General features: G+C 35.6%; 4 protein-coding genes across 5 annotated transcripts; 3 read left to right on the plus strand and 1 right to left on the minus strand.

Moving 5' to 3' along the window:
• The first annotated feature begins 2,759 nt into the window (after positions 1-2,759).
• LOC148086789 (parvalbumin beta 3-like) lies at positions 2,760-4,761 on the plus strand. The gene is made up of 4 exons (XM_087783023.1): positions 2,760-2,801; positions 3,105-3,171; positions 3,809-3,941; positions 4,539-4,761. The coding sequence occupies exons 2-4, from the start codon at positions 3,111-3,113 to the stop codon at positions 4,759-4,761; spliced, it is 417 nt and encodes a 138-aa protein (XP_087639149.1). The 5' UTR covers positions 2,760-2,801; positions 3,105-3,110.
• A 3,148-nt stretch (positions 4,762-7,909) lies between these two features.
• Positions 7,910-9,716, plus strand: pvalb9 (parvalbumin 9). Its single transcript, XM_087783060.1, has 5 exons — positions 7,910-8,063; positions 8,402-8,469; positions 8,885-9,017; positions 9,323-9,432; positions 9,511-9,716. Exons 2-5 carry the CDS (start codon positions 8,409-8,411, stop codon positions 9,540-9,542), a joined length of 336 nt encoding a protein of 111 aa, XP_087639186.1. The 5' UTR covers positions 7,910-8,063; positions 8,402-8,408; the 3' UTR covers positions 9,543-9,716.
• A 1,006-nt stretch (positions 9,717-10,722) lies between these two features.
• ccz1 (CCZ1 vacuolar protein trafficking and biogenesis associated) lies at positions 10,723-19,348 on the plus strand. Of its 2 annotated transcripts, none has more exons than XM_087785031.1 (17): positions 10,723-10,859; positions 12,339-12,403; positions 12,484-12,580; positions 12,651-12,748; positions 12,838-12,931; positions 13,002-13,082; positions 13,167-13,214; positions 13,612-13,695; positions 14,793-14,968; positions 15,158-15,239; positions 15,638-15,699; positions 16,795-16,906; positions 17,131-17,164; positions 17,252-17,369; positions 18,397-18,555; positions 19,008-19,135; positions 19,200-19,348. In XM_087785031.1, the coding sequence occupies exons 2-17, from the start codon at positions 12,345-12,347 to the stop codon at positions 19,253-19,255; spliced, it is 1,488 nt and encodes a 495-aa protein (XP_087641157.1). In that variant the 5' UTR covers positions 10,723-10,859; positions 12,339-12,344; the 3' UTR covers positions 19,256-19,348. The 2 variants fall into 2 exon arrangements, with proteins under 2 accessions (XP_087641157.1, XP_087641158.1); XM_087785032.1 differs by having other exon boundaries at positions 10,729-10,859; positions 12,370-12,403.
• Positions 19,349-19,485: 137 nt separating this feature from the next.
• Positions 19,486-27,856, minus strand: rsph10b (radial spoke head 10 homolog B). Its single transcript, XM_087785028.1, has 17 exons — positions 26,882-27,856; positions 26,734-26,809; positions 25,504-25,572; positions 25,151-25,324; positions 25,006-25,091; positions 24,759-24,879; positions 23,753-23,929; positions 22,774-22,876; positions 22,584-22,702; positions 21,504-21,693; positions 21,340-21,448; positions 21,157-21,251; positions 20,803-20,951; positions 20,633-20,737; positions 20,439-20,561; positions 20,104-20,164; positions 19,486-19,868 (listed from the first exon to the last, which is right to left on the minus strand). Exons 1-17 carry the CDS (start codon positions 27,133-27,135, stop codon positions 19,657-19,659), a joined length of 2,223 nt encoding a protein of 740 aa, XP_087641154.1. The 5' UTR covers positions 27,136-27,856; the 3' UTR covers positions 19,486-19,656.
• Positions 27,857-27,929: the final 73 nt, after the last annotated feature.

Raw genomic sequence — 27,929 nt, forward strand, 5'->3', positions numbered from 1 at the left:
AAGAAAAAGTTGATTGAAGATGATTGTGAAATCTGCACAGACTTCAAATAAAAATAAGAAAATATATCAGCTGTGGGCGGGTGGTTGTCCTCAAGTCTAGTAGAACCATGAGGAGCCACACTAGAGGGACTGGTGGACTTCCAGCAGACCTGTTTGTTTAATGACCCTGCAGAAGAGATGTAGGCCAGGATCCGGTTTCTCTGCCTCTGATATCCACAGTCCTTCATCAATGAGATGAATTTTCTTCTGATCTTCCTGCCAGATGGTCATCCGGTTCCGGGCCTAAGGTGGGAAGTGTCCCCTAAAATACATTCCAGCAGTGATGTGATCGTAACAGAAGCCACTAGTAACGATTATTGATGAAGTCAACACTCATTATCAACACGTATTAATGTGGACGTGAAAGAAGGGGATTTGGAAGTGGAGGTCGGACGAGTGTGTTGAGTTACAGACGCTCGCTGCTTGAGGTTTCTTCTCTGCTGCGAGATGTTTGTAATTCAAGATTGATATTAAAGAAGGTGCAGGAATAGTTACAGTATCTGTGGCAGACTTGGAGGTCAGGGGCCTCAAACGACCACAGCAGATATTGATGCAGAATGTGCAGGGACAGTATTCTTGAAGGATTTATAAAGTCAATGAGCAGTTGTGTTGTAGCAGGACATTAACTTTGAACTGAATTCGAACGATTAATTTGTTTATGTCAACACCGCCCCCTGATGGATCGATTAGTCATCGCAAGCAGCGGAGAGTCTCCCATCCTGACTAATATGGGCATGGAAAGACCCCTCGATCGGGCCCTTCCTGTCGACATTTGAGTGACTTAGCGCCACACAAAGACGATAAGGTTGTAATGTAGATGATCATTATGAACACTCGTATCAGCTTTCCTACTATCACCTAAAAATATCCTCATAAATAGTCCCATCACCATATGGAGAAAACGTCTGGATGAGAGATGACAGGTCCAGATTTAGAAGTTGGCAGCGGTCCTGTCAGTGTACAGTGAACATGGTGGCCGAGTTCCTCTCAATGACCTGCACGGATCATACATGATTTGTTAGCACCAGTCTTCACCAAAGCTGCACACAAACCTGCAGCACGAGAGACGCTTATCCACAGAAAATCAAGTAGTAGTTTTACTTGATTTGATTACAATGTGACGCATCAATGGTTTATCAACTTGAGCTGAAGCTCAGTTAATGCAACACTTTCCGCCATATTTATTAATGTATGACGCTTCTCTTGTACTGTGAGGTTAACTCCGGTTAAAAACAGATGAGCATAATTAAGATCTGTTTTATTCTGAAGTTGGAAGTCCATGTATCTAAAAGTTAATTCAACCTTCACGTTTGGGGCAGCAGATAAAGTAGGTCAGTTGAATTGACTGCTGTGAGTGGGCAGCAAATAAAGCAGACTTTGGCAACATGCAGCCCTTTGACTGTGTTTATGTGACCCTCGTGAGGTCAAAGATCATTTAGAAACTGAACTATTTTAATTTTTTAATAATTCATTAATACTCTCTAAGTATGACTATGAGGTTTTTGTTTTAGGACTTTTTTTATTTGTATGAGTAAAAATAAAACAGTGAGTTTAATTAAACTTTTTATGGTACGTTTTTTCAAACAAATATACAATTTTTTTTTTAATTAAATGATCATTTTAGCATATTTAGCTTGATTTTAGTACCTAATGTTATACTTCTCGAAAGTTGTGGTCCTGACGAAATTTAATTGCTCACCACTGAAATAAAGGAACGTATGAAGAAAAGAAAAAAAAGATGAAAAGACAATGAATCTGAAACACAAATTGTAAGACGATAATTATATCAGAATATTAGTTATTTTATAGTTATTTTACAGTATATTATTTATTGTTTATACATTTAATGTATATATAAATTACCCCCAAAAAAATAAAGAATTGAATAAGTCATTTCTATCAATTTCTTTCATTTGAACTATTAACACTCACAAAAAGGCCAAATGATTAAAATAAAAAAAGAAAGTATAATAGGGTTAGTAGCAAATAATAATATAATAATAAAACGTGAACATTTTTTAAAAAAGCCCCCCCAAAAAATGATGGTTGTGGCGTTAAACATCTCTCCGCAGTCAGTTTTATAGTTTCACTCTTGCCTCATGAGGGCCACATAACTACAGTCCAAGGGCCACATTTGGACCAAAGCTATCGCTAGCATAGCCTCGGCCCTGAAACCAAATGGTACTGTTTTACATTAACCATTAATGAAATTGAAAAACATTTGAAGTGAGAAAAGTAGTTGATCTAGTAAATCTGTGTTAGAGCGACCAAGACTCTGGTCAGTGTTTTTAAAAACTGTTGGATGAAGAGCAGCAGTGAGGAATAAAACAATACTGGATGTACTTATGCTGCTAACACTGTAGCGCTCTGCCTCTGCAGTATTTCAACATTAAGGCTGACAAGTTCAACACCTCCTCCGGTGGTGATCTGCAAAGATACAAGTGGCCTCAGTGTGTGTTTCACCCAAATCAGCAGCGTATATTATTAGCCTTATGCAATATCAAGCACTTTTGCTGCCGCTCCGCCGACCATTTAAGCATCTTCATTTATGTACATATAAATAGACCAGCTCTGTCTACTGGACACATTTTCTTCAGCGTCTGCTTTGACTGCTTTTGCACACAGTGTCCATTACACTGCCTATGCATCATATTTCCAGCAGCGACTGGTATATAAGCCCGGCAGGAGCCCCTTAGGAGCCACTGCAGTCAGCTTCAGATTCATCAGCGCAAATCCACTCTAGTCTTAGAGATAACCTCAAGGTGAGTTCCACTGGAGACCTGCTCTTCCTTCATGGGATCTTAACGGAGACCAGAACAAGTTTTGGACTATAAGGAACCAAATAATTGGAAATGTTTCCACAGCAGCTAAAGGATCTATTTTATAATTTTCCATTTTTTTATTATAAATATGGACTTACTCTTGAGATGTGCTTCCATAGAGGAATACTCTGAACTGTTAGATCTTTAAACTGGCTCTGATGTTGAGTTGCTCTGAATGAAGTTGACTTTTGGAAGCGTTGCTTCATCCTGTATGTTGACTTGTCCTCTGCTCTTCCTTCTCAGTTAAACATGGCATTCGCCGGAATTCTGACCGAAGCTGACATCACTGCAGCCCTTGCTCAGTGCCAAGGTACACCAGGAAGTTCAATGGATTTGACAGTAGCATCTTGAGCTAGTTACACTTAGAACCCCTCGCAGGGATGCCAAAAATACATGTAAATTAAAATACACATTTTTATTTAGACCTAAGAAAGTTATGCCTAACTTTCATTTAGAAAAAATTCCATTAAAACATATATTTAAATCAGTATACAAAACACTCTTACTTACAATTCTTCAAATTTAAATAAAGAAGATAATAGTATTTATTTTTCAATTATCTTATGAAGAAATATTTGACAACACCATTACATATTATGACAAGTTTAGAATTATGATACAAAATAATAAAGGGAAACCTCATATTTACAGGTTTTAAATTCATAACAATAGTTCATATAATCATAAGAAAGTTTTTTTGTATAACTTGAAATATTGTACCAAGAGGTGAAGGAAATAATTATATTTTTTAGTTTCTTTTTACTACTTCAGGGGGGAGTATAGCTACAAAAGTTATTTTGCTTCCATAGTTTACACAATTGTTATTGTTAAAGAATATTATTTATCTATTAGCTAATGCAGACGACTTTATAGGTCAGATTTTAGCCTATAAAAAGTGTTCTAAAGTTCTCTCTTTAACACTCTTTAATTGTCTCTTTCCTGTCCAGCCCCAGACTCTTTCAAGCACAAAGAGTTCTTCACCAAGGTTGGCCTGACTGGCAAGTCCGCCGAACAGATCACCAAGGCCTTCTACGTCATTGACCAGGACAAGAGTGGCTTCATTGAGGAGGAGGAGCTGAAGTAAGAAGCTCATCTTATGCTTTTTCTAAGAGCATCTTTGGCTGTAGCCAGTGAAATCAGTCTCTACGTTTAAAAATAAAAACAGACTAGGACTACTATAGAAGATTAAAAATACATATAGTTTTAAACAAAACCAGGTCAAAACAAGGAATTAATTTAGAAAATTATTTTTAATTTGGACATAATAATTTTTTTTAAAGTAGGTTTTGCAATTTCTTAATGAAAATATAACTTGTATAATTTGATAAAACCGATTTTGTTGATAAATGCAATGTTTTGTTGAAATTAAATGAATCATTTGGTAAAGATGTAAAAATATTTGACAAAATTCAAGACGATTCAACTGAAAACAGTATAAAATATTACAGATAAGGGAGTAAGAAATCGTAATGAAATATATGATTATAGATCTTTGTAGTTTAAAGAGGTAACACATAAGGAGAAGGACAGACAAGAGGATGTGATTTAAATGCTATATAAACATGTTTACAGCCCTTTCTCAGTTAGCTTTTGTGAACAGATAGAAAATGTGTCTTGCTAATGAAAAAAAACATCAAATAGATCAATGTTGGTTCTAATTTTCATTGTCATTTCCAGGGAGTTCCTGAAGACCTTCTCTTCTGGTGCCAGAGCTCTCACTGATGGTGAGACCAAGGCCCTCCTGAAGGCTGGTGACTCTGATGGTGATGGCAAGATTGGAATTGAGGGTGAGAAACTTCTTCTTTTTGAATGTATTATTACCAGCTCAGGGTCAAAGTTCAACCTCCTCAACTTCCCCTTTGTTCCCCCTGCAGAGTTCTCCGCCATGGTCAAGGGCTAAATGACTGAACTGACCATTTTCAACTCTTCACAACTCTAAAGGAACAACATGGCAAACTCCTCTTCTCCACTTGTCCTCTTCCCTCTCACTCTCTCTCTGTCCAACTCACCAGTTTTATACAACCTCAGCCCCTGAGAACAATCACTCTTTCTCTCTCTCTGGTTGTGCTCACCTCATTGCTGTCCACGATGAATGTACCTGAATAAGTGTATATCACAGTTGACTAGTGTCTCTCTCTCTCTCTCTCTCTTACTCTCTGACTTCTGTCGTTTTACTTTGTAAGTTTCGCTAATTGTGAGATCAGTAATGATGCACTTTTATGGAAAACGGACGAACGATGAGATTACAATAAAGATTCTTTTTCAATAACACTAGTTTCAACTCTTGTCTATGCACACAACACTTTTAAATCACACAACAATTTATTTAATTACACAGAGTGTCTTTGACAAATACATGTCAATAACTATAAATTAACATTTACTGCAAAGATGGTATTTGGATTATAAACAAAACCAAATCTTGATAACATAAGATGAGAATTGACTTTATTCTTTATTATCATTGGGGGAGTTTAGTTGTAACAGCAGTTCACAAAAAACACTGATTAACCATACAAACAAATTATATTAATACATACATTACACAATAAAAATAACAAAAACAGTAAAAATACAAGCAATAACAAATTATAGCCATTAAAACAACTATAACATTATAATTAAGAAGAATAAAGTCAAATAAAACAAGCAAATAATAAATAAATAAATCGTAAATATATAAACAACAATAAAGTACATGTAAACAAGTACAGAAGTTGGAGTTAAAACACTAATTAAAAACCTTATATATTATATTTTTTATTAAATATCCTGACAGCAGTGGGCAGAAAACCAACAGTTCCACACATTTATGTAGTTAGAATTTAAGTCATCATCATTTGTTTAAAGTCCTCCTTGAAAGAAATAAGGACTACAGAGAAGTCAGAAAAAAGGACACTATGGAGCATAACACCACTTTAGAGTAGGGTCGGAGCTTCCCAGCAGATGAAAAAAAGAAAATAATGAACTTATTCCCATGGTTCTCGTTACAAAGTGGCTGCGGCGTGCTGTGACAATGACATGGACGCTGACTGGATCCACGCGGGATCAAATTACCGTCAACAAGCCAACAATTTTATAATCTTTAACAGATAATACCAAATTGAAAAAAATCTAAAAATGAAATTCAATTACAAATAAAGAAAAAAACACAAAAGTCCCAACACAATACAAATCAAACATGAGGCTTTAAACACGAAAACTCAACAATAGTGTATCATATGTAATAACATGTAATATTATTTTTCTGAACTATTAAACCGAATGTGCGCCGCTATTGGCTTAGCATTAGCAACCAATGTATTTTTTATAGCATCTGGAACATATCAAACTACTACTATTTGTTATTTTAGGTATAAAGACAGCATAGGGATGTTTAATGTGTATATAATGTTCAATCTGCGTTATAAAACACTATTTTTCTTTCATTTGTTTGGGTATTTGTGAACATTAGCGCTGCTAGCTACGATATTATAATCAAAACATTAGAATCTACTGGTGACAGTCCTGATGCTAACACATAGCGGGGATTTACTTAAACAAATTCACGTTACGAAAAGCTTCTGGAAAAAGGGAAATCAAATAACATTGTAATGCTTGTCATCACAGTGACAACACACTGGCCTGCAGCTAGAATTACAATTTACAGTTTATTCACAAATTTCAACAGGATTTCATTTCCATAAGCACTTTTTTTTCAGGAGATCTTTTTGGAATTCTTCATTTGTTGCTGAAGAAGATTTATTGTTTCTATTTGTCGATCACTAAGGGTCTGGCTAACTGGCTAACTGCTAACAATAACACAAAATGTAAAAAATATATATATATATTATTATTGCTGTGTGTTTTTCTTCCTCAGCTTGTGTAGCCCATAACACATTGTGCCACAACATAATCTCCTGTCTTCAATGTCTGCATTTGTTTTGTTTTTTAAATGACTAAATGATCATTAAATGATCTATCCTAGTAACTCCACTGTGTAGCACAGCTTCACACTTTTAGTGTGACAGTTATGCAGTTTGAGCCATTCTCACACCACACACCATACTTGACAATTCTCGTGCTTATATTTGCCCATTTAATACAGTATATTTATGAAAAATAAACGTTTGGTCCCGTGTGACTCTGTCCACCACGATTTCATGTTATTAATCTATTTGGTTATTATTATTTCTCTTTGTTATTATTCATGACATTTTATTTATCTATTGATCGTTCAAAACCAATATAGGTTGAGATTTTCACCAGTTTAGTTTTAGATAATTAAAAAAAATTTAAGACATAATATTTTAATTGTCAGAGATAAAAGTTTACGATACATTATACAATATGCATTATTTATGATGCTATAAATCAATAACTATCCCAGGTAATAATCAATGACTTTAGAGACTTTATATAGCAAACATATCAAGACATTTGAATGAAGGATTTTGGAGAACATAGTAATTTAATCACCATAAGACATTGTCAAAGATGACAGGTTTACGGTGCTATAACTGGAATGGAGGTGGGAACATTTGTCTTTTTTCAAAGAGGACCTCATGACACTCAAATCTCACGCTTGTCATTTTCTAAAAACTTGGCAGCTCCCTAAATCAGTATCTTTATCAATAACTATAGCAATATTATTGAACTGTTTAGTTACATTAGGTTACTTGGAAAAGCACTCCGAGAGTGCAGACCACTGACAACCTGACAGACGCTAATTTACACTCATGAAAAAGTTAAAACATTTTTACTTCGCTAAACAACAAAAAATAAAGATCTGTGGTATTACATTTTTGAGGGTTTTTTAAATCTCAAATGTAATGCTACTTTGAATTAAAAAAAACGCCACATAATCCAACACGGACACAGAGATGTTGTAATCATGGTTGAACTTGTGAGTGCAGCAGATACAGGGAGGATGGAGGGATGGGAGGAGGGCTGGATGGATGTAGAGGAGATGATTGGACAGAAATCCGGTTGTGAAAGGTACGAGAGAGAGAGAGAGAAAGGACGGCAGAGAATATAAACACGTAGGGGTTAATTGGGCCGGTGAGAAATACGAGAAGAAGAAAAACTTGATCCTCACTTGAAAGAAGAAAAACTTGATCCTTCAAAGTCAGCGGGAGGAGTATATAAGAACGGATCACCTGCCAGAGGAACGCCACAAAGTCATCTTTTTTTTCGGACCCCGGGAGGACGAAATCAAAAACAGTGAGTTGATGGTTGGTTACCTGTGTGTGTGTGTGTGTGGGGGGGGGGGGGGCAGAGCTTCGACAGTAATAAAGTCTATTTAGGTACTTATCATGGCAGTTCACTTCTGACACACTAATCTGAATGATTTATTATTGATCAGTTGTTAACTGATCCATACTTTTTACACACAATTTTTAATATGTGACTGAACTACTTCTGTGGGTGAGCAGGAACAGATGTGGTGCGGTCGCAATATTAACCTAGATATATTTGAATTTAATCCAGCATTGGCTGAAAGCAGATTAGAGCAGGTGAAAGATAAATGTGATTATTTTAAGAGATTTTCTTTTGTGCAGGTGCATCATGTCTATTAACTCCATTCTCTCTGCCGAGGATCTTCAGAAGGCAGTCGCCGACTGTCAAGGTAAGACTAGAACGCAGTTATATTTGTCAACTATACAAAATAAATGAAAAAAAGGTCAATGACAACTGCTTGAACGTTTCGTTGATTTAAGCCACTTTTATTTTGTAAAAGTCAAACCTAAAAAGCTTAATAAAATTAAGCCAGCGGTGTCTTCGAACGTAATAACTCTTCCTTAGTGACAGCTTTTTAATTAAAAAGGACGTCGTCTAAGCAACGTAGCAGATTTGGACAGCTCACTAGATTCTTTGAACTCATGCACATGATTGAAATTCAAATGGTTTTTAAAGATAAATAATAATGACAAATGCAACAAAGACATTTTTTAATTAATTAAATGTAATGACTCACATGTTTGAGCTCTGTGCTATTATGTCTGATCCACCTACAGTTCAAACATGCCTGTTTGATTTCCCAGCTCCAGACTCTTTCAGCTACAAGAAGTTTTTCCAGATCTGCGGCCTCACTTCAAAGACGCCCGAGGAGATCAAAAATGTCTTCAAAATCCTCGACGAGGACAAGAGCGGCTTCATCGAGGAGTCTGAGCTTGAGTACATAACAGCAGCACACTTACAGAAATGTTACTTTAGATATAACTTTATTGGTCCCTTTGTAAAATTGGTTGAACATTTCCAAATGCATTGCAGTTTATCTTTCAGTAGACTCACCACCCACATCGTCTGTAATTATCCAGTCAAATGAATATATTTGTACTGTCTGCACCATTGTTGATTCTTGCCGTGTCAAGTTCTGTTTACAGACTGTCATCCACACTCTGTTGAAATGTGACATCAGACAAATATGTATAGTTCCTCTTCATATTCAAGAGAAGTCAAATAGTGTGGTGTGTTTCCAGGTTCTTCCTGCAGCGGTTTGTTCCAGGCTCCAGAGCACTGAGTGAGTCTGAAAGACAGTCCATTATGGCAGATGCTGATTACGACAGTGATGGCAAGCTTGGAGTAGAGGGTCAGTTTTTAAAAAATGTATCCAGTCAAACCCTGTGGTAAGTAACACATTTAAAGTTATTGTTTGTTTTCATTGCAGAGTTCCAATCTTTGGTTGAATTTTCCAAATGAGAAAACAACAGTTCCTGACATGAGTCCTCTCCATCCATCGACTAATATCACTATCCCTGGAATATAGTTTACTTCACCATGTTGTATTTCTCCCCCCAAGTGTGCAACGCATCCCAAAATGTTCACCATGTAGATGAGAATGGATGATATTAATAAAGAAAATATAGAAAACTGTTGACTGCGTGTGTTCATCTGGTAAAATGGTTGACCTCATCATTTAATATTTACTTCTATGTTTTTTTAATTTAACTTTTAAATTATGGTATAATTTTTTAACCTTTGTGTTGTCTCTGGGTCAAAGTGAACGACCTTCACCACTGCATATGTATTTTTTGCAAGCCAGACGGGTCGTTCACCTTGACCCAGAGTCAAAACAAGGGATAAATAATTATTATATAATTTTATTAATAATTGTGTGCTTAAATTAATTAAAAACCTAACAATGATATGATGAGAGTTTAGCTTTATATAAACATTAATAATTCTCTGGAAGATCTCTCTTACGAAGAATGGATTTGTTTCCAGGAATGTGACTGTTTTGTGTATTGATATAAAAATGTATTGAAAAGAAAAGTACATACTTTTCTATACAATCGTATAAAGAGTAACCTCCTCAGTTACACACTATTTTAAATAGTATTCATAAATAAAATAATTAAAGATACATTCCAAACCTTTCATATCATTTTTTTCCGATCCCTTGTCATTATACATAGTATTGTTATTACAGAATGAACAATTTATAAATGAATCAATAATGTTATAACATGTGTTAAGTGAATGACACAGCTGTGTCATGTAAATAAGCTTTAGACTTCAAAACTCAAGCATTAAAATGTTTTCGGTTTTATTTTTAAGGAAAAGTATGACTCTATTTGTTTTTACCTTCATTCATCCTGTATTTTTAAACTCTTATTTTGAATGTTCTCAGATAAATTAATACAATACAATAAATACATTATCATGGAATACCTTATTGTGAAGATCACAAGAACCACACAGTGAAACAATTACCAAAATGTCAACTCTTTAGAAAAGAGTATAGAACTAATCTCTCTTTATTCTTGGGAATGAAATCACAAAATCGTGATACCAAGAATAAAAAAAATTACGGTTGTATGGGAACCTTGTTTTGCTTCGTGCAGTTCAACCGAGCAGCTTACGAGGTGACACCACCTCACTGACACAGAAGCAGGAAGTCGAGAGAGTGTTATTTAGCATCAATGAATCAAATTATCTCTTATAATACAGTTTTGTTTTCGTTTGAATACTCTATGCTCACCCACACATGACCGTGTTGTGTTCCTGTCCTTCGAGGTGAGTCATCCTGTCGTTTCACTTCGCTCATGTTTTTGTTTTCGCCTCGTTTGGAATTTCTGTAAACACAAAGTCGTCGGCTAACAGTGTATATTAAATGTTAACTTATCTCTCTTTGCGACTTCAAACTGCTTCTTACAACCCGCCGCCCCTTGTGTCAAATACTTTCCTCTGCTTCATGACTTCAACGCTATGAACTGTTATCCTGAAAACACCCATATAAGTTGTAAAAACTTGTGATATATGTCACGTGTAACACCTGCTGTGTTACATGTTGTCCACGTAACAAAACATTAACTGTATTGATCTAATAACACACGGCTTTATTGATTCAACAAATGTATTGTAATAATATTTACCATATGTATTACCAAGTACTGCCGATTAGGTCGCAACCGTTTAATATCTTTTGAGTTGTAACATTTACATTAACAATAATGACACCCAATGATTCTACTTGAAATCCAATGCTTCTTCAAAAATATAAGTTTTCGATGTGTTGAGTTGAAATATGCATATTAAAGAGCTCATGATAATCATTTATCTTTTTTTGCTGATCAATTATTGAATATTTTAGTTTAAAATAACAATTAATTCGTATTCAAAATAAACCTTAACTAATTAACTTTGGCTTTAGAGGTTGTCCAACTGCAATTACGTTTTTCTTGTCATTGTGGAACTAACATCTGTGCATTTCCTTGTTATACATTCACACAGCATCAGTGTAGACACTAGATAGACTCAGAAAACATGTAGTGCCAGTAATGTTAAAATAAACAATTCCAAAATCAAGATTTTTGTTGCATGTAGTTGGTAAACGAAAATAACATATACAAATATGAATGAAATGAATACAAAACAATCAAATTAAATGAAATAAATAACAAGGCATTTTATATTTAAGGGAAACTAATGTTGATTTAAGTTTCTCTTAAATTGATCTTTGACCTCTATTGTACTCATCAGTATGTTAAAAATAAAGCTGGCTGGAGGGGGGTTGAAGCCCATTATTATGTTAAAATGTACTTGCTCTCGTAACGTCTCGTTCACCGAGATTTCAGACGGGGCAGAACTTAATAAAGTAATAAGTTCAAAACATCATCATGATGAGAGACTTACTGCATCTTGGAGAGGAAGACTTTAACATTCGAAACATGTGAGTGAGTCAGGAGAATTGGGTTTTCACATTACTGTAGATGGTGAGGTTTATAGAGAAATTATATGGTTGGGCGAAAGGGTGCTATTGAATTTGTGAAGAACAGGTGATTAGTAGATTGGGTCTTGGTGATAACCAAGGTGGCAGCATTTTGAAACAGTTGTAGTTTACTGCAATATGAGTGGAATAGGAAACTAAAGCCGGCTAAAAGTGTTCATTTCACAATATATAACATTGAACACTAAATAAATAAACTAAAAGCAGTTCCATAAAACGATATATATATATGTATATGTATATGAAACTTAATTTTGTCTAAAAAGGTTTTGATGTTCTTCCTGAACACATCTGAAGTCCTGCCACAAGTTCCACCGATGTTGATGATAAGGTACAGTTGCCTTTCATTAGGTGAATTCTTAATCCTTCATTATTCTATCAACTCCTCCTCTTATATATTGTCTGTTTCAGCCCCAGAATGGCCTCAGGGATGCAAGAGAAACAGTACACTCCAGCCCTGCTCAGCTTTTTCATTTATAATCCAACTTTTGGGCCACGAGAAGGAGAGGTGAATAAAAAGTGTCAACATGAAATGCAACAAGAATATAAACTAACTCATACTTACTTTTATCCTATAGGAAGAGAAGAAGATTCTGTTTTACCACCCAAGTGAAGTAGAGAAGAATGAAAAGATTCGAAATGTTGGTCTGTGTGAGGCCATCGTACAGTTTACCAGGTCATACACATTATTGCTGTGTTAATTAAGCAGTGCTTCTTATTTAATTCAGCTTTTGAAATTCTTGTTTTCTTTTTACTTGCCTTCAGAACTTTCTGTCCCACTAAGCCAGCCAAATCCCTGCACACACAGAAGAACCGACAGTTTTTCTTCGAACCAGAGGACAATTTCTGGATAGTCATGGTAACTTGTTACTTTTGAAAGTTTATAAAGTCACGTATAATTCAATTGACTCCTCTCTCGTTTTTTTCAGGTTGTCAGAAATCCTATGATCGAGAAACCAAACAAAGACGGTAAACCTCCCACTGTAGAGTATCAGGAGGAAGAAATCCTGGTGAGCACGTAGATTTAAGATTATCCTCTCCCTGATGGAAATGTATCATCATTGCATGAGTAATCTCGCTCATTTGGCTTTTAGGACACAGTCTATGGTGCGGTGGTGCGGCAGTGCTACAGTATGTACAAGGCAAGTTAAAAATTTAATTTAATCAAAGTTTGATCGACGGTTCTTGTGGTGTTAATGAGATCAATTGTTTAAGTTCATTTTGTAACTCGATTTTATATTTGTTCTGCTTATATTATTGTGGATGTGAAATATAAGCTTCTTATAATAACTACACATAATCTGCTTTAATCAGTGAACCTCCAAATTCATACATCTGTCAGTTAAGTGCTAGTGATTCTAAAACATGCATTTTCTTGCATTAAAATGTCTCTTTATAATCTATTTACCAAAACACACACACACACGTAAACAGACTTATGATAGCATTGGTAGGTTTTTAATTAATTTAATTAGGATTTAAATCTCATAATTAATCCTGAATCCTAATCTGTTTAAATCCCAATTTCCACCTTTGTAGCTCTTTAACGGGACATTTGTTCGAGCCATGGAAGCTGGCGGAGTTGAGCATCTCATGCAGAAACTGGATAAGTTCTTTTACAGGGTGAGATATTTTCTTTAGATTCTGGTTCTTTGTACCAATAAAAAATGTTCACCTGTCATAAAATGCTCTTAAATCATTCATTTAATATGGGGGTTGATGGACAGAAAACTTAACAGTTGAATGTGAAGTAGAGAATGCAGACCTAATGAAGAAACTGATGGTATCTCAAGTAGTCCATGCAAAAAGAGCTCATCAAATGTTTAGTTTGCGTCTTCCTACCTCATCTGTTTTTGAGCTTTTATCTTGAAAATCAAATCAGTTGTGTTTAAATATTTAGTTTAGATCACTAACTTACCGTACAAAGTTATGGATAGAAACCATCCTTAAAATAATATTAATAATAATAATATTATTGTGACCACTTCATTTAGAGTTTATTTGCAAAAACCTCATAGGAAAATTGTGGAAATGTTTGAAATACTTTTTTTTTCTTAAATGGAAACAAGAAAATACAAGTTATTGACGTCAGATCATAAGACAGAAAAGTACATAGTCTGCTGAATACTCATGGTACCGGCACAAAACAACAATAAGTTCAAATATATATGTCACTGTCATGTTAAAGTAATCTAACTGATGTCTTCATCCTTGCCGTCTCAGTAAACATAGTCCCATTTGGCAGCTCTCAAGTGAAACGGCAGACAAATAAAACATTCATGTGTCACAAGGACAACCTCTCAGTCATAGCTTTACATGGCTGCTCTCTCTGCCAGGAAACCCAAAACAAAAAAAGGGAGTCTGGTTTGGATGTCAGAGGTCGTCTGTCACTGATTTAGCTACACTTGCAACGTTAACATGCCTAAAACCAAAATGAAAATGTGAAATGCGTTTAAAGTGCTCATGAGATCTTGGTTGTCTCCATGGTGATTAAACTTAGTTTGGTGCCAGGGCCTAATCTAGGTTTTATTTCCACATACAGTTAAATTGAATAATTGTGAAAACTGTTTGTGTTTTTAAAGCACAATTCAGATGTTTTGATCTTCTCTACATTTATTATAGAGGAGTAATTATTGGATATTATTATTTATAAACCATTTGTATTTTATTATATATGAATGTAGTGGTCATTGTTTTGACCTGTTCCTTCTGCCCTCCAGTACCTGCAGACTCTTCACCTCCAATCCTGCGACCTGTTGGACGTATTTGGAGGAATCAGCTTCTTCCCACTGGACAAGATGACCTACCTCAAGATCCAGTCTTTTGTTAACAGGGTGGAGGAGAGCCTCAGTCTCATCAAATACACCGCCTTCCTCTACAACGACCAGCTCATCTGGTACACACCGGAGTCTGTCTTTGCTAATCCTCCCTGGGTTTATGTCCTTGAGATCAAAATAATGCCCTGTGGGTGTAAACAGTATATTTAGAACATAAATTGTTCTAGAGAGTGAACTATTTTGTTGTTGTTGTTGTTGTTGTATTAACCTGGACGTGTCGCTTATTTTATTGTTCCTTGCCTGCCCAGGAGTGGACTAGAACAAGACGACATGAGGATTCTGTACAAGTACTTGACCACTTCGCTGTTCCCCCGGCACTCTGAACCAGAGGTGAGTTACATCCTGGTCCAACCTCATCACTTCAGTGTTGGTTTTATTAATCTTTTTGCAACTGTTGTTCTAGATGCCTGCACTTCTTTTCCTGCATGAATGATAATTAACCATCCATGTTCAAGGAAATATCGTTTAATTTTTTTTGTATTTTAGGTACATGTAAGAGAAGGTCCACCTTTGCAAAGTCAAATAATTAGGCTAGTGGGAAATATATCATCAACATGTTTTTGATGCCATCAAAACACACAGAAATCTAGCAAGATATACATATAATGGCTAAAAACTCAATCTATGTGTCTCACTTCAGAACCATGACCTGGATGAATGAGATCCTACACAGACACTTATCTGTTGAACTTTGAAGAAACATTATGTTCTTCCTTTTTTTGCTGCAGCTTGCAGGCAGGGATTCGCCTCTGAGGCCAGAAGTTGCTGGGAATCTTTTGCACTATGGAAGGTAGGTCCCGAACGAATCTCACAGATCATTAACCAATGGTTGTGAACTATATGCAAAAAAACAAAGACGATCATCTGAATGTAACCTTTCTTCACACTGTTATCCAAACATGATGGAAGTTATTTGTCCAAATGATCCTGTAGATCTTCATCAGAGCAAACAAGTTACAGAGCAAACTAATGATGTCGCTGGAAAGATCCACATTCAAATCCTTTTGTAAACATGGCTGCATGAGATGTGTGTGATCAGCACCTTGTGTGTCACTCTCTGACCAAATAAACTACATGGAACCCACCAAAATACTGTAGGTGCATCGTCTATGGAAGTGAACGACTGCCATCAGAATATTGAATGGTTCAATTGAACATTTCAAACGTGTTTTTAATTTTTTAATTATTGAATTTAAACTAACAACATTTTCTTTTACACATAGAGTTTTATATTGAAAAATCCATGTTTTTAATTCAATATTTTTTAATTCGTAATCTTTTTTGAATAAAATAGAAAAGTGTTGGGCGGGAAAAAGTTTGACTATTTGACAATACCAAGAGTACAGAGCTACCTGATTGAACTTTCAATCAATCATGTGAATCGCAGACTATCATGTGACTGATATTCGGTACACTGTACTAAAAGGCTACAAATACATTTTTTGAATTTAAAACATTTTAAATCATTGGAATTAGAATATGAAAAGCTATCTGTAAGACATAAATAATTTATTTGGGGGGAAAAAGTGATTTGTTTAATTTAAATAGTTTTATAAAAAAAAATTCAACCTTGAATTAACAAATTATTGAATAATTTCAAAACAATTATTTATGTTGATTCCTTTAGAAACATTTCTGTAGGAATAATAGATTGAAATGTTAAATTCTACCATTCAATATTTTGATGGCACTAATATACTCCCATAATCTTCTACAAAAGATATTAAAAAGGCGCAATAATTATTTATACTTGTTTTTTTTAATTATAATAAAACCAGGCAATGATGAAGCATGTACATCTACATACCATGTAGCAGAGAAGTTTGGATCTGTCAAGAAGGCAAGTAAGCAGTGAAGGATTAAAACAGATCATTTTGCTCTCCAGGTTCTTGACCGGACCCTCCAACCTTAAAGATCCAGAGGCCAAATTCCGATTTCCTAAAATATTCGTCAGTGCAGAAGAAGGCCACGAAGAGCTGCACCTCATCGTTTATAAGGTAGTGCTTTCTAATCCCCTGTCAGAGAAGTAATCTGCAGATTTATGCACGTTTTAATAAATTAAAGTAAGTTGTTTATAATCTGTGACGGACGGATTTAACAACACATTCAGGATTAGACAAACGATATGGAGTTTTGCGGATTAAAGTGTTGAATTTTAAATTGATGAAGTATGTTTGTTTTCATTGTGTGTATTTGTTTGACCCGCGCTGCTGCTTTTCAGGCGATGAGTGCGGCGGCGTGCTTCATGATTGACGGTAAGTGTTGCTCACACATAATGCTGTCAACTCATCTCTCTCCATCACTTAGCTCCGATTTCCCCCCCACCCCCATGTTTCCTGCAGCGTCTGTCGAGCTGACAAGAGAGTTTTGTGAGAAGCTGGACGGTTTGGTGGGACCTCAGCTGACACTACTGGCCTCTGATATCTGTGAGCAGTTCACCATCAACCGCAGGATATCTGGGTGAGTTCACTAACTGGCCACTTGATAGAGAATCTGACACAGAAAAAACCCAAAAGAAAGAATAATATTGTGTGCAAAAATCGCACGGGTGGAAATAATATCAGTTTTGTAAATGTCAATTTCAATATATTTATCATTCGTAACTTAATGTGTGTCATTATTTATAAATAATTCAGTTCTATTTAAAAGTTCATAAACCAATCTACAATCATTACAATCATTTTTAAGTGTCAAGGTTTTTACTGACCTTCCTTCGGACGGATCATGAAACACCATAAGTGACACTAATGCTGCACCAACTGACACAAATATGATGCCACCATAGGTCAATTCTCGTGGAGACTGGGCCTCAGACTGGAGGGCCATTCAGCACTTTATTCTAAATGTCTTTGAACAATATGATTTAATGCTTGGTGTGGTTTTACTTTGGAAAATAAGTCATTTTTGTCTAATTTTATGTGATATTTAATTCAGAATATGTTTCATCAGAACTATAGATAGAATGATAAATATAAATAACATTTGTTTTGTTGATTTTTATTCCTCAACCATCTCACTTTGAACACAAATGGAGTCCATTGCACTCAAAAAATAAAAGGGAGGGCCTCAGAATATTATGTCAAGGGCCGCAAATGGCCTGCTGGCCACAAGTTCGGGGACCCCTGCTCTAGTGTCAACGAGCTGTAGTTCCTGTCAAGTGTCACTGACATTCGTAGATGAGAGTCTGATGTCCCTGGAAGTCATTACACGACTGCATGGTAACTTAATTCTCGCCTCTTTAAACTCTGGCCAGTCTCTCTAGTCCTCAATTAGCTCCCACTTCACCCGAGCCCGTCATCTAAGCCCGAGTCAGACAGTGAGATGGATCCAGTTTAATCAGCGCTGCCACAGAATTCATTAAATATTTAACTTGGATTTGAAATTCTCATCTGGTGAGGAGCCGGAACACAAACACACAATCTCATGTAGGTCACCGTGAAGGTCTGATGATACAATATGATTCAAGTGTCATGATATTCTCACCCAGGCCTGAGAAGGAGCCGCAGTTCAAGTTCATTTACTTCAACCACATGAACCTGGCAGAGAAGAGCACGATACACATGAGGAAGACGGCTAGTGTGTCCCTCACTTCTGTCCACACAGACCTCATGAAGATCCTGGGAGACATCAACTGTGACTTTGCGAGGTATCACTTCCTTCTATTTATTTTCAAATAGCTGCTTTTATCCTTTTATCTGAGAAAACTCAAGATTGTAGATTAGTTTTGGTTTTCCTGTGTAAACATTGACTTTGTTTAGTTAACCCTTGTGTTGTCTCAGGGTCAAAGTGACCCAGAGACCCAAAAACAAATGTATTTAAAGTATGTCCTGTTTTGTCTCTGGGTCAAGGTGAATGACCATTATTTAGAAACTCACATTTTTTGTATTTGTTTCTATTATTCTCTAAATATGACTTTTTGAAAAAATTTGAAAAATTGAAAATAGGTTATTATATTAGATTAAAAAAGACAATAAAAATAAATGTTTGGTATATTCAAACGAACATACAAGACACTAGGCGGCGCTGGTCATTGATTTATTATGTAAAGTTATAAAAGTTCCTATGATTCGATTTTTTGTGTCTTTATTTTTGGTTTAGGTTTGAAGAGGACGAAGAAATAATCGTCAAAGCTATGACGGACTATTGGGTAGTTGGCAAGAAGTCCGACCAGAGGGAGCTGTACGTCATCCTCAACCAGAAGAACGCCAATCTCATAGAAGTCAACGGTGAGTGTTTTAAACGCTTGACAATCGTCATAATATGCGACTTATCTTCTTGTCTGACACACAGAGGAGGTGAAGAGACTTTGTGCGACACAGTTCAACAACATCTTCTTCTTGGACTGAAGCCGCGCACAGACACACACTCTTGACACCAGCAGTGTTGCAGGGTACAACGGCAGCAGTCAGTGTAATGCAATAATTGCATTTTAAGAAAAATACGATGCTTTTTTTTTCATTATTATTATTTTTATTATTTAACATTCCAATATTGCAATTTTTCTGTAATAAATGCAGATCTTTTTGTTTCTGTGTTGAGGTTGTTTATATATTTTTGTTTGTTTTGTTTAAATTAAAAACGTGTTAAGTTTAATTTTGAATTTGTCAAAGATTAATTTAGTGTAATTGAGTTTAAAGAGTTGTCGAGCTTGGCTTGTAAATAATGTCTCTGAACTGGAAATAAAAGAGTTTTACTTCTACGGTTGTTTTCTTGTGATACAAACAAATGAAGTTATGGCCAAAGGAAGCTACTTTAACTCAACAGTCCCACTTTGTGGATCTGTCCCCAGAGCCGTCTGCATCTTGTCCTCCTTCATTTTCCGGGTCAGTAGCAGGAAATAATCCGACACTGGGAAGAAAAAGTAGTTGAAGAACTGCTGAACCATCTGAGTCCACATTTCTATGTTCGGGTCTTTTGTTGCCTCCACATCTGGAGGTTCACAGCAGGTGAACGAGTATCCTGGAGAGTAAAGTAAGAATTATGTATAAGAGCGAGGCGTCATTATTTCCTATTACAGTAAAATCAATTATGTTACTTTACATTTACTAACACCATCACAACATGAGTGTGCTTGAGTGAAACATTGGCAACCGAACAAGAAAAGTTATTCAACATCAACAATGTATTTTATCACTACATTCTAAAACTGCCATGATGTACTGCAACAGTCAAAGTGAAATGATGCTAGTCCTACCTGTGCACTGACAGGTCGGATCTTGCACCAAAGGTGATCTGGATTCAGCAGACCTGCACGCCTACAAAGAAAAAGAAAAAAAATCTTAAACCTCTTAAATATTATTTAACTCTTCTGTTTTATTGGAATAATACATAAATACTTCTTGACGATTATTTCCTATTACACTTTTATTTTGAATATAATGTTAAATTAGTATCCTTTTTTTTAACTACACCATTTTTTTTATTCTTATTTATGTAACAAAAAGGCTATTTTAGTTTAATTATTTCAATTCATTATTTTCATTTTTACATTTCAAAAAAGGACGAGAAGAATAGTTGTGGTTAATTTACCGTTTGGGCGGCCATCTTGTTTGTGTTCTTGACGTCGGATTGAATCTTTTTATCGATGTGACTCTTCAGACACTCCAGCCCGGCACATCCGATCAGCACCTCAAAGAACTCCAGGAAGTTCATCTGTCAAACAGAAGCAACATAGTTCAGCGTTTTTTTTACATTGAGAGTGGATGAAGAAGAAGTGGATGAACCTCAAGCTGCAGTGAACTGGAGACGTTAGTGGGATCTGGACTCTCTCCTGTGATGAGGTCTATCACCATCTTCGTGGTCAACTTGCTGCTGAAAAGGTTGAGTTTCTGCACAAACAACAATCTTAATCTTCATGTCCAACATGTATGCAACTGAATTTCGTTTAGTTCACCTGGAAAATCAAGAGAAGTTCTCGGCAGGTCATGGTGGGGGGGTCGCTGGTGTTTAAATTGTCCTTGCAGTAAGACTTGAAAAACTCCCAGCATTTAGGAATGAAGGCTGACGCTACCACTCCTCGCGCAGGTCGGCTGAACACAAACCCTGATGACAGTCGTGAAAAATCGAATCAAAATGTTTCATTTAAAGTCACACTGGAGACATACAAGACGTTCTCAAGAAATAAGTAGATACAAATGGGTGAGTGTGGAGACCTCATGATGGTGAGTGAGGAGACTTTATAATGTGAGGAGACATGAGTGGGTTAATGGGGAGGAGACACTAGTGGTTAACACTGTATTAATCTCACCTTTCACTCTCTGCTCCTCAGACTCGGACGTGTTGGGCAGAAGAATGTCTGTCAGCAGTTTAGTGAAGCAGGAAGCTAGAATGTGTTTGTCTGATCTGTCAACAGAGAAGATGCTGAAATCTTCTGACTCTTGTCTCCCCAGGTTGGGCGTCCTGGGCGGGACATTGTTCTCAAGGTTCTTACGACATCTGGTGCTTGAGGATGTGGTAGGAGATGATGACCAGGTAGCCCAGGAGCCGGCGCAGCAGCAGGGTGGAAGAAGGAGCCGAGCTCTCCTCCATGTTGCTCTGCTCTGAGACACACCGGTGAGAAACACAAGCTGATGAACGTCCACTGTTGTCCGGCACCTCTGACGTAGCGGTCCAACTGCGTGAGGCTGTATCCATGGCGATGGATGTTGCAGTCCTTCAGGAGACGCCAGCGCTGCATGTGGGAGAGCTGGAAGATGTTATCGGGGGTCTGAGTCCGTCCTAGTCGGCTGTACCAGGTGTAAATGGCCCTCAGCTCTCGGTTGTACCTCAGCACCACAAACTCCACCTGTCAGTCAAACACATGAGGAAGGGGGTCGGCCATTAGATTTACTCAGATTCACACTTATACTGTGACTCTTGAGTGTGAGGGCCAAGCCAAAAGCAAGACGGTACTAAATAAAGGAGACTGAAGAAAAAGATAAAGAATAAAAGGGACATTTTAAATAATAAAAAAGATCATATACAGCGTGTGACACCCATTTTTAAATGATTTTTTTTAGAATTGCAAATTCAAGACGGCATGTTTTTCAACTATTTTTTGCTCTTTAAGAATGTCTGGTTTGAAATATATTAACAATTTAGGGCCTAAAATTAATTTGACTTTTTTTTCTGTGAAAACCCCAGAAAGAACTATTGCGTTATGTGTGGCTTTCTGAAAAAAACAAAAAAAAACAAAAATAAATTAAACAATACATTTTACGTTTAGGCCTCCCTGTGCTCGTCCCAGTTTTTCTGTTCGAAACTGACCCTGGACCCCCATCAGAGGAGGGAAAGGTTATGTGGCCCTTAAAGAAAACATTTTGGGGACCCCTGGTTTACAACAAACACAAAAGAACTAATCCAAAAGATATGTAAAATAATAAAAATAAAGCTTAATAACACAAAGTTGTTATTGAAATTGAATTTAATAATAATTAATAATGCATTTTATTTTTTTAAATGATATAAAAACACTATTTATCAAAATACATTAAACCCATTAATGACAAAGAAAACAAATAAAAGATAAAAAAGAATGTATTTAATTACTTAACTTAAAAAAAAATAGCCATCAGATACATTTATGAATATCAATTTTCATAGTTTTACCAAGACTTCATGAGGGCCCTGATATACAGTAGGAGGGTCGGGTGTGTATCCATTTCTGTTTGATTTGAAGTCCAACTTGAGACCCACCTGTTTGTGCTCCGTCTCGCGTCGGCTCTCGGGGAAGTTATTTTCCAGGAAGCGTGCGATGCTCAAAGTCATGTCTGTGTCCAGCACTGACTTGATGTTACCTGACATGGTCAGCGCACCTGTGGCAGGAAGCAGAGCAGAGCTGAAGGCATGAACGTGCAAGACGTGTATTCTTGTAAAGATCATTTACAATGTGGAGTGAGAGCTCTGTTGCTGTTCGGGTCCGAGGTCACTATTTGGTCGTCCACAAACTCCCCGACGTAAACCTGACAGTCCTTGGAGATTAGTTTCCCCTTAAGAGCAGAAAGGATGTTAACATATACGTGAAGTAGAATGAATTTAACACGTGTTTTTGATGAACAGAACACACAAGTTAAAAACCAGCAAAGCACTGAGACGACACACACCTCTGCCAAAAGTCTAAATTCACATGACTTCATAGAAACACAGCATAGCAACAGAGAAAAAAGGCTACACCATTTTGTATCAAATTAACTAGTGTATTTGGCAATGGCACATCAGAGATTTGATGGCACTTTTCTGACAATAAACTAATTTTATTTCATTATAGCTCAAATATTATTTTTATTTGTATTCTTCTAACCTAAATACTTAATTAAATCCTAACCTTAAACCACAGAAAATGTAATGGTTTTTATATCCCATTAAAAATAATTTAACTTTTAATAAGTTACTTCTTTCATTTTCCTTTCAATTATTAAAAATATATATTTTTATTTTCCCAAACTTTGGCCCTAGCGCCTTGTTATTAATGTAATTATAGTATTATTATTTTATTAAAGTGTTGTATATCTCTGAAATTCCCTTTGTTCATTCTTAAAATTGTATTTGTATTTCAGTTTTTGATTAATTTTATTTTCCTAACTGTAACTAAAACAACATTTCTAAACTTTTATATAATTAAAATGCAAAACGTTTTTCTTTTTTATCACATCATCCTTGATTTACTTCAGGAAATATAAAATGATATATTATAAAAAATATAATCACTAATTTCTTGACCCATGTCAACTGAAAACATTCAGAAACTCTTTCAATTTAACTTACATTTAAATTTAATTTAAAAATAATTTTCAATTCTTAGTGTTCAGAAAACATAAAAGAAATGATGTGATAGAGTCAGAAATATTACAATGACCATTTTTCACCTGCCCATGTTTCCTGTTGTTCCTCCACTCGCCCTCATAGATGGCACCGCTCGCATAGAAGAATGATCCTCGTCCATGTCGCTTCCCCATCAGAAACTCTCCCGTGTACCGGTTGCTCTGGCAATACAAGGATCCATCCACTCTCCTCTGGAGCCACACGTGTGTTCCTTCTCCATGCTGAACACAGATGCAGACTTGAACATCTGGGTGACACACCACCATTCTCATGGAAGCAAATCAGTGTCTTCAGAATATTGAATAGTTAAACATTAACATTTCCAATGTTGAAACTTTGTTAAATTTAAATATTTTTTAAGCATTTAATTCTTTTCAACTATTAACTAATTTATATATTGAAATAATATATGGAAAGGTTACATTTGTTTTTTGTATTTTTACTGTTAAATTGAACAATTCAAATATTTGCTAGAATAATATTTTTAACACACACACAGATATACGGTATGTATATATATATTCAAATTCTCTCTCTCTATATATATATATAGATATATATTCAGATTCTATTTTAAATCATTCAAATATACATTTTCCTAAATTCAGTTTTTGAATTCATACCCTTATAAATTCAATATTCTTTTTTTAAATTTGATTTAAAAGACTACAACATTAAATTTAAAAAAAATTAAGGCACTATATATATATATAATTATATATTTAATGTTTGGTGTTGAACATTAAAAAAAACCATTACATTTGAATATTATATAATATATATTGAATATTAAAAATGTCTTAACTAAAATATATATATAATTATATATAAATTAAATAAACATAACAATTTAAAAATACAAATCATCAAATTCAACAAAATCAATTTAACCTTTAAAAATAGAAAGGACAAAATGTGACTGTTTTAAAAATTAAATGCTTTAAAATACAAAAAAAAAAAAAAAAAGCATTTAAATCTAATTTCAATATTTAAAATGTTAACTTCTACCATGGAATATTCTGGCACTGATATACTTCCATATAATCTCACTTGTAGCCCCTCCAGCCAGCTTCCATCATACTGCTGTCCCAGCCCCTGCCAGCAGAAGGAGCCCTCCCCATGTCTCAGGTTGTTCTTCCACTGGCCGATGTAGATGTCTCCAGAGGGGTAGCTGTTGAGAGAAAACTCTTGTGTCGACCTCTTAGGTATATATTTTATTGAGTATTGTTTTGATTGTTTAAGCGCTTTGTGACCCTGGTCTGGAAAAGCTCTACAAATATGAACTTACTTTACTTACCATCGCACTCCCCAGCCCTCCCTGTTGTTCATCTCCCAGTCACCTTTGTACCAGGACGTCTGGTCCGTGTTGTAGAACACTTCACCCTAACAGAAGGATTCAGACTCTGAAAGTCGCTCGTGATAATAATGGTTGGGGCTCGTACCCTTCCATGTCGTTTGCTTTGCTCCCACTGTCCTACGTACAAGACGCCGTTTTGTGAATTCTTGTACGTCCCAGTACCGTGTCGGACCCCGTTGCACACGCCTCCTTTGTAGTAGCTTCCATCCGACCAGGTGTACTGACCCTGACCGCTCGGCAAGTTACGCACAAATCCTCCCTGTAAGATCGATTGTACATCAAAATTAAGGATAAAAAAACAAGAAAGCAACACTCACTATTCAATGCTGTCATGTTCGTGAGTCCATTCTTAGCTACATTTCACATGTTATTTTCAAACTCTAAAGGATACATGTTGAACTATGAAACATCATTGGAGTCAAGTTTTGTGTTTCCTACCTCATATGTGACGCCATCTGCCCATGTAAAGACCCCATATCCTTCAAGGACTCCTTTGGAAAACCTCCCCTAGAGGAAAATAAATAATACATGTTTCATGATGGAGAAAAATGCTTGTTGTAATTAAATGTGCTTGTTTAAGGCACTGGATTATTTGAAGCGTCTTTATAGGTTATAAATTGAGCTAGAATAACACTTTTCTATGTGCTGACACTCCAAGTAGTTGAAATTTCAATCCCACAAGTGCTGAATTTACACTATATATAGATAGATAGATAAACTTTATTGATAGTGTCAAGTGTCAAAAATGAACACTTGTTTTAACACTGAATAGGGTTTAGAACAAGTTATTGAAAGTGTTGATTATAAACAAACCTGAAGGTTTTATAATTGATTGAATCCAAAAACACTATTACCAAAAATATTATTTGCCACTTGAAAATATAGAAAGATTTACTGTAAATTACACATGTTGCAATTGGAAGAATCTCTGTTTTAAACCAGGGCACCAAATAAAAACTGCCGATCCTAGACAGATATGAAAGGATATGGATTATTTTACACTACAGTGTATAGTGTTGATCAAGGTTAACACAATTAAAGAAACATTCGTGAACTAAGAAAAGAGAATAAGAATAAGAAACTTCTTGAACTAAACTTGTTTTCTAAACACACCTTTTTTGTGGTGTCGGTACAGAATGACATAATGATAACACAGATAACACACAAACTAAGCAATAGAAAAACAGGAACAAGCACCAAGGCAGCCATTCTACCGCTACAACTACAACTATATCTGATTATAATAATGTTTTATTTGAGTCGCTTTGCCAATCATACAGTTAAAAAATATTTCTACACATTACATTTTATTTCATATTGTCTAATCGACACAATGCAAATGTTACTGACATCATGGCAAGCATTTTTAGCAATAGATTGGGTTTTTATTAGTCCTAAACAAGTAAAAAAGCTACTGACTGTAAGGTGATGGTAATTATGTCCAGGAGTGGATCCTTTGTCTGACTCTGGAACAATATGGATAAAGTGGGCGAAGCAAGTAAAGATATATAAACTTTTGACTGTAAATTGACTCTTGATGTTGCTTATTTACCTTGAGAATTAAAATGTATTTAGACTTAAAAATGATTCATCATCATCTACAACACAACACAATTGACTCTAGAAGCTTGTTTGTTTTCCGTGTGTTCATGTAAACAACTCGTGCACCTTGTAAACATGTCCTCCCTCGAAGACAGCAACACCTTCTCCATGGAACTGGTCTTCACTCATTTCCCCTGTATATCTATGACGTCAAGGACACAAAAATAAATAAACAAAGACGAGTCGTTTGGACATTAATTTATTAACGTCTTACTTCTGCATGGTCAGGTGATAGAAAGCAGGAAGCTGGTGGAAACAGTCGTCTTCGATCAGCTCCACCAATAAAGGCTCTTGGAACAAACTCAGCTGCTCCGCCATCACTGAGTGAGATTTAGAAGTCTCCTGGTGCTTCGATGTCTTCGGCTTTTTCCGGGATGCCATCGGAATATTGGGCTTTTTGTGATTTTTACTCTTGGAAGACTTGTCACCTTCTTTTTTGTTTGTAGGACGCGCGGGCTTCGTGTCCATGGCAGCGACTGTTAGTGACGTCAGCAATGTTTACGTTGACATGAAACCACAGCAGAGTGACAGAAACGCAGGTCGTTACAATTTGTAGTCATTCGACTTTAATAGCATCCTTTAAAAATGATCGATTAAAGTCACAAGGATGGAAAAAAAAAATCGGCATAAATCTAAATTAAGTCAAATGAACAGATTAATTAATTAAAACAATAAACGTGACTCTTATTAACTTGAATAGCTAGTCTCTTCTAAGGTTTTAAAATAAAAAGTATTACTATTACTATTATTATATTATTATTATGTATTAGTATTACTATTAGCGTTAGAGACTGTACTGTATATATTCAAATTACACCGCAAACATCTATATTACTCTATTACCCAATCTATTTGATATGTTAATGTTGTAATGTTTGTAGATCGATAACCCTAATATACTTATATACAGTATATGTTCGTAAAAATAAATTAAATAAAATGCACACACCAACTTCAAAGAGTATTCTTGAGAATAGCTACTGCGCAAGTACTGCGCATACCAACTTCCATTGGAGACACATTTCCGTGTTAAAAGAGAGGATATGTATTGATCTATATGTCATTATCTCTCTTTTATTTTAACTAAAAACTTAATTAAAAAAAACACCAATTTAAGTTGCAGTATTTCATCAGATTTTTTTAATCGGTTAATTTAGGGATTGAGTAAAAATATACCTCATTTAGTAAAACGAAAAAATGTCAGAATGTCTATGATTGCGTAAATTAAATCCGTGTCTTGGACTATATATTAATAAATACAC

The sequence above is a fragment of the Callionymus lyra genome, chromosome 2 (assembly GCF_982586985.1).
Source record: "Callionymus lyra chromosome 2, fCalLyr1.hap1.1, whole genome shotgun sequence".
NCBI lineage: Eukaryota > Metazoa > Chordata > Actinopteri > Syngnathiformes > Callionymidae > Callionymus > Callionymus lyra.

What these genes read in the sequence shown, in the direction of transcription:
- ccz1 (XM_087785031.1), top strand. Translation starts at nt 12,345, where the DNA reads ATGTTCTTCCTGAACACATCTGAAGTCCTGCCACAAGTTCCACCGATG. An exon ending in TTGGGCCACGAGAAGGAGAG is followed by an intron (nt 12,581 to 12,650) that starts GTGAATAAAAAG and finishes TTTATCCTATAG; the next exon opens with GAAGAGAAGAAGATTCTGTT. An exon ending in GGCGTGCTTCATGATTGACG is followed by an intron (nt 17,165 to 17,251) that starts GTAAGTGTTGCT and finishes TGTTTCCTGCAG; the next exon opens with CGTCTGTCGAGCTGACAAGA.
- LOC148086789 (XM_087783023.1), top strand. Translation starts at nt 3,111, where the DNA reads ATGGCATTCGCCGGAATTCTGACCGAAGCTGACATCACTGCAGCCCTT. An exon ending in AGCCCTTGCTCAGTGCCAAG is followed by an intron (nt 3,172 to 3,808) that starts GTACACCAGGAA and finishes TTTCCTGTCCAG; the next exon opens with CCCCAGACTCTTTCAAGCAC. An exon ending in ATTGAGGAGGAGGAGCTGAA is followed by an intron (nt 3,942 to 4,538) that starts GTAAGAAGCTCA and finishes TGTCATTTCCAG; the next exon opens with GGAGTTCCTGAAGACCTTCT.
- rsph10b (XM_087785028.1), bottom strand. Translation starts at nt 27,135, where the DNA reads ATGGACACGAAGCCCGCGCGTCCTACAAACAAAAAAGAAGGTGACAAG. An exon ending in GTTGGACCGCTACGTCAGAG is followed by an intron (nt 21,449 to 21,503) that starts GTGCCGGACAAC and finishes GGTGTGTCTCAG; the next exon opens with AGCAGAGCAACATGGAGGAG. An exon ending in TCCGACCTGTCAGTGCACAG is followed by an intron (nt 19,869 to 20,103) that starts GTAGGACTAGCA and finishes TTTACTCTCCAG; the next exon opens with GATACTCGTTCACCTGCTGT.
- pvalb9 (XM_087783060.1), top strand. Translation starts at nt 8,409, where the DNA reads ATGTCTATTAACTCCATTCTCTCTGCCGAGGATCTTCAGAAGGCAGTC. An exon ending in GGCAGTCGCCGACTGTCAAG is followed by an intron (nt 8,470 to 8,884) that starts GTAAGACTAGAA and finishes TTGATTTCCCAG; the next exon opens with CTCCAGACTCTTTCAGCTAC. An exon ending in ATCGAGGAGTCTGAGCTTGA is followed by an intron (nt 9,018 to 9,322) that starts GTACATAACAGC and finishes GTGTGTTTCCAG; the next exon opens with GTTCTTCCTGCAGCGGTTTG.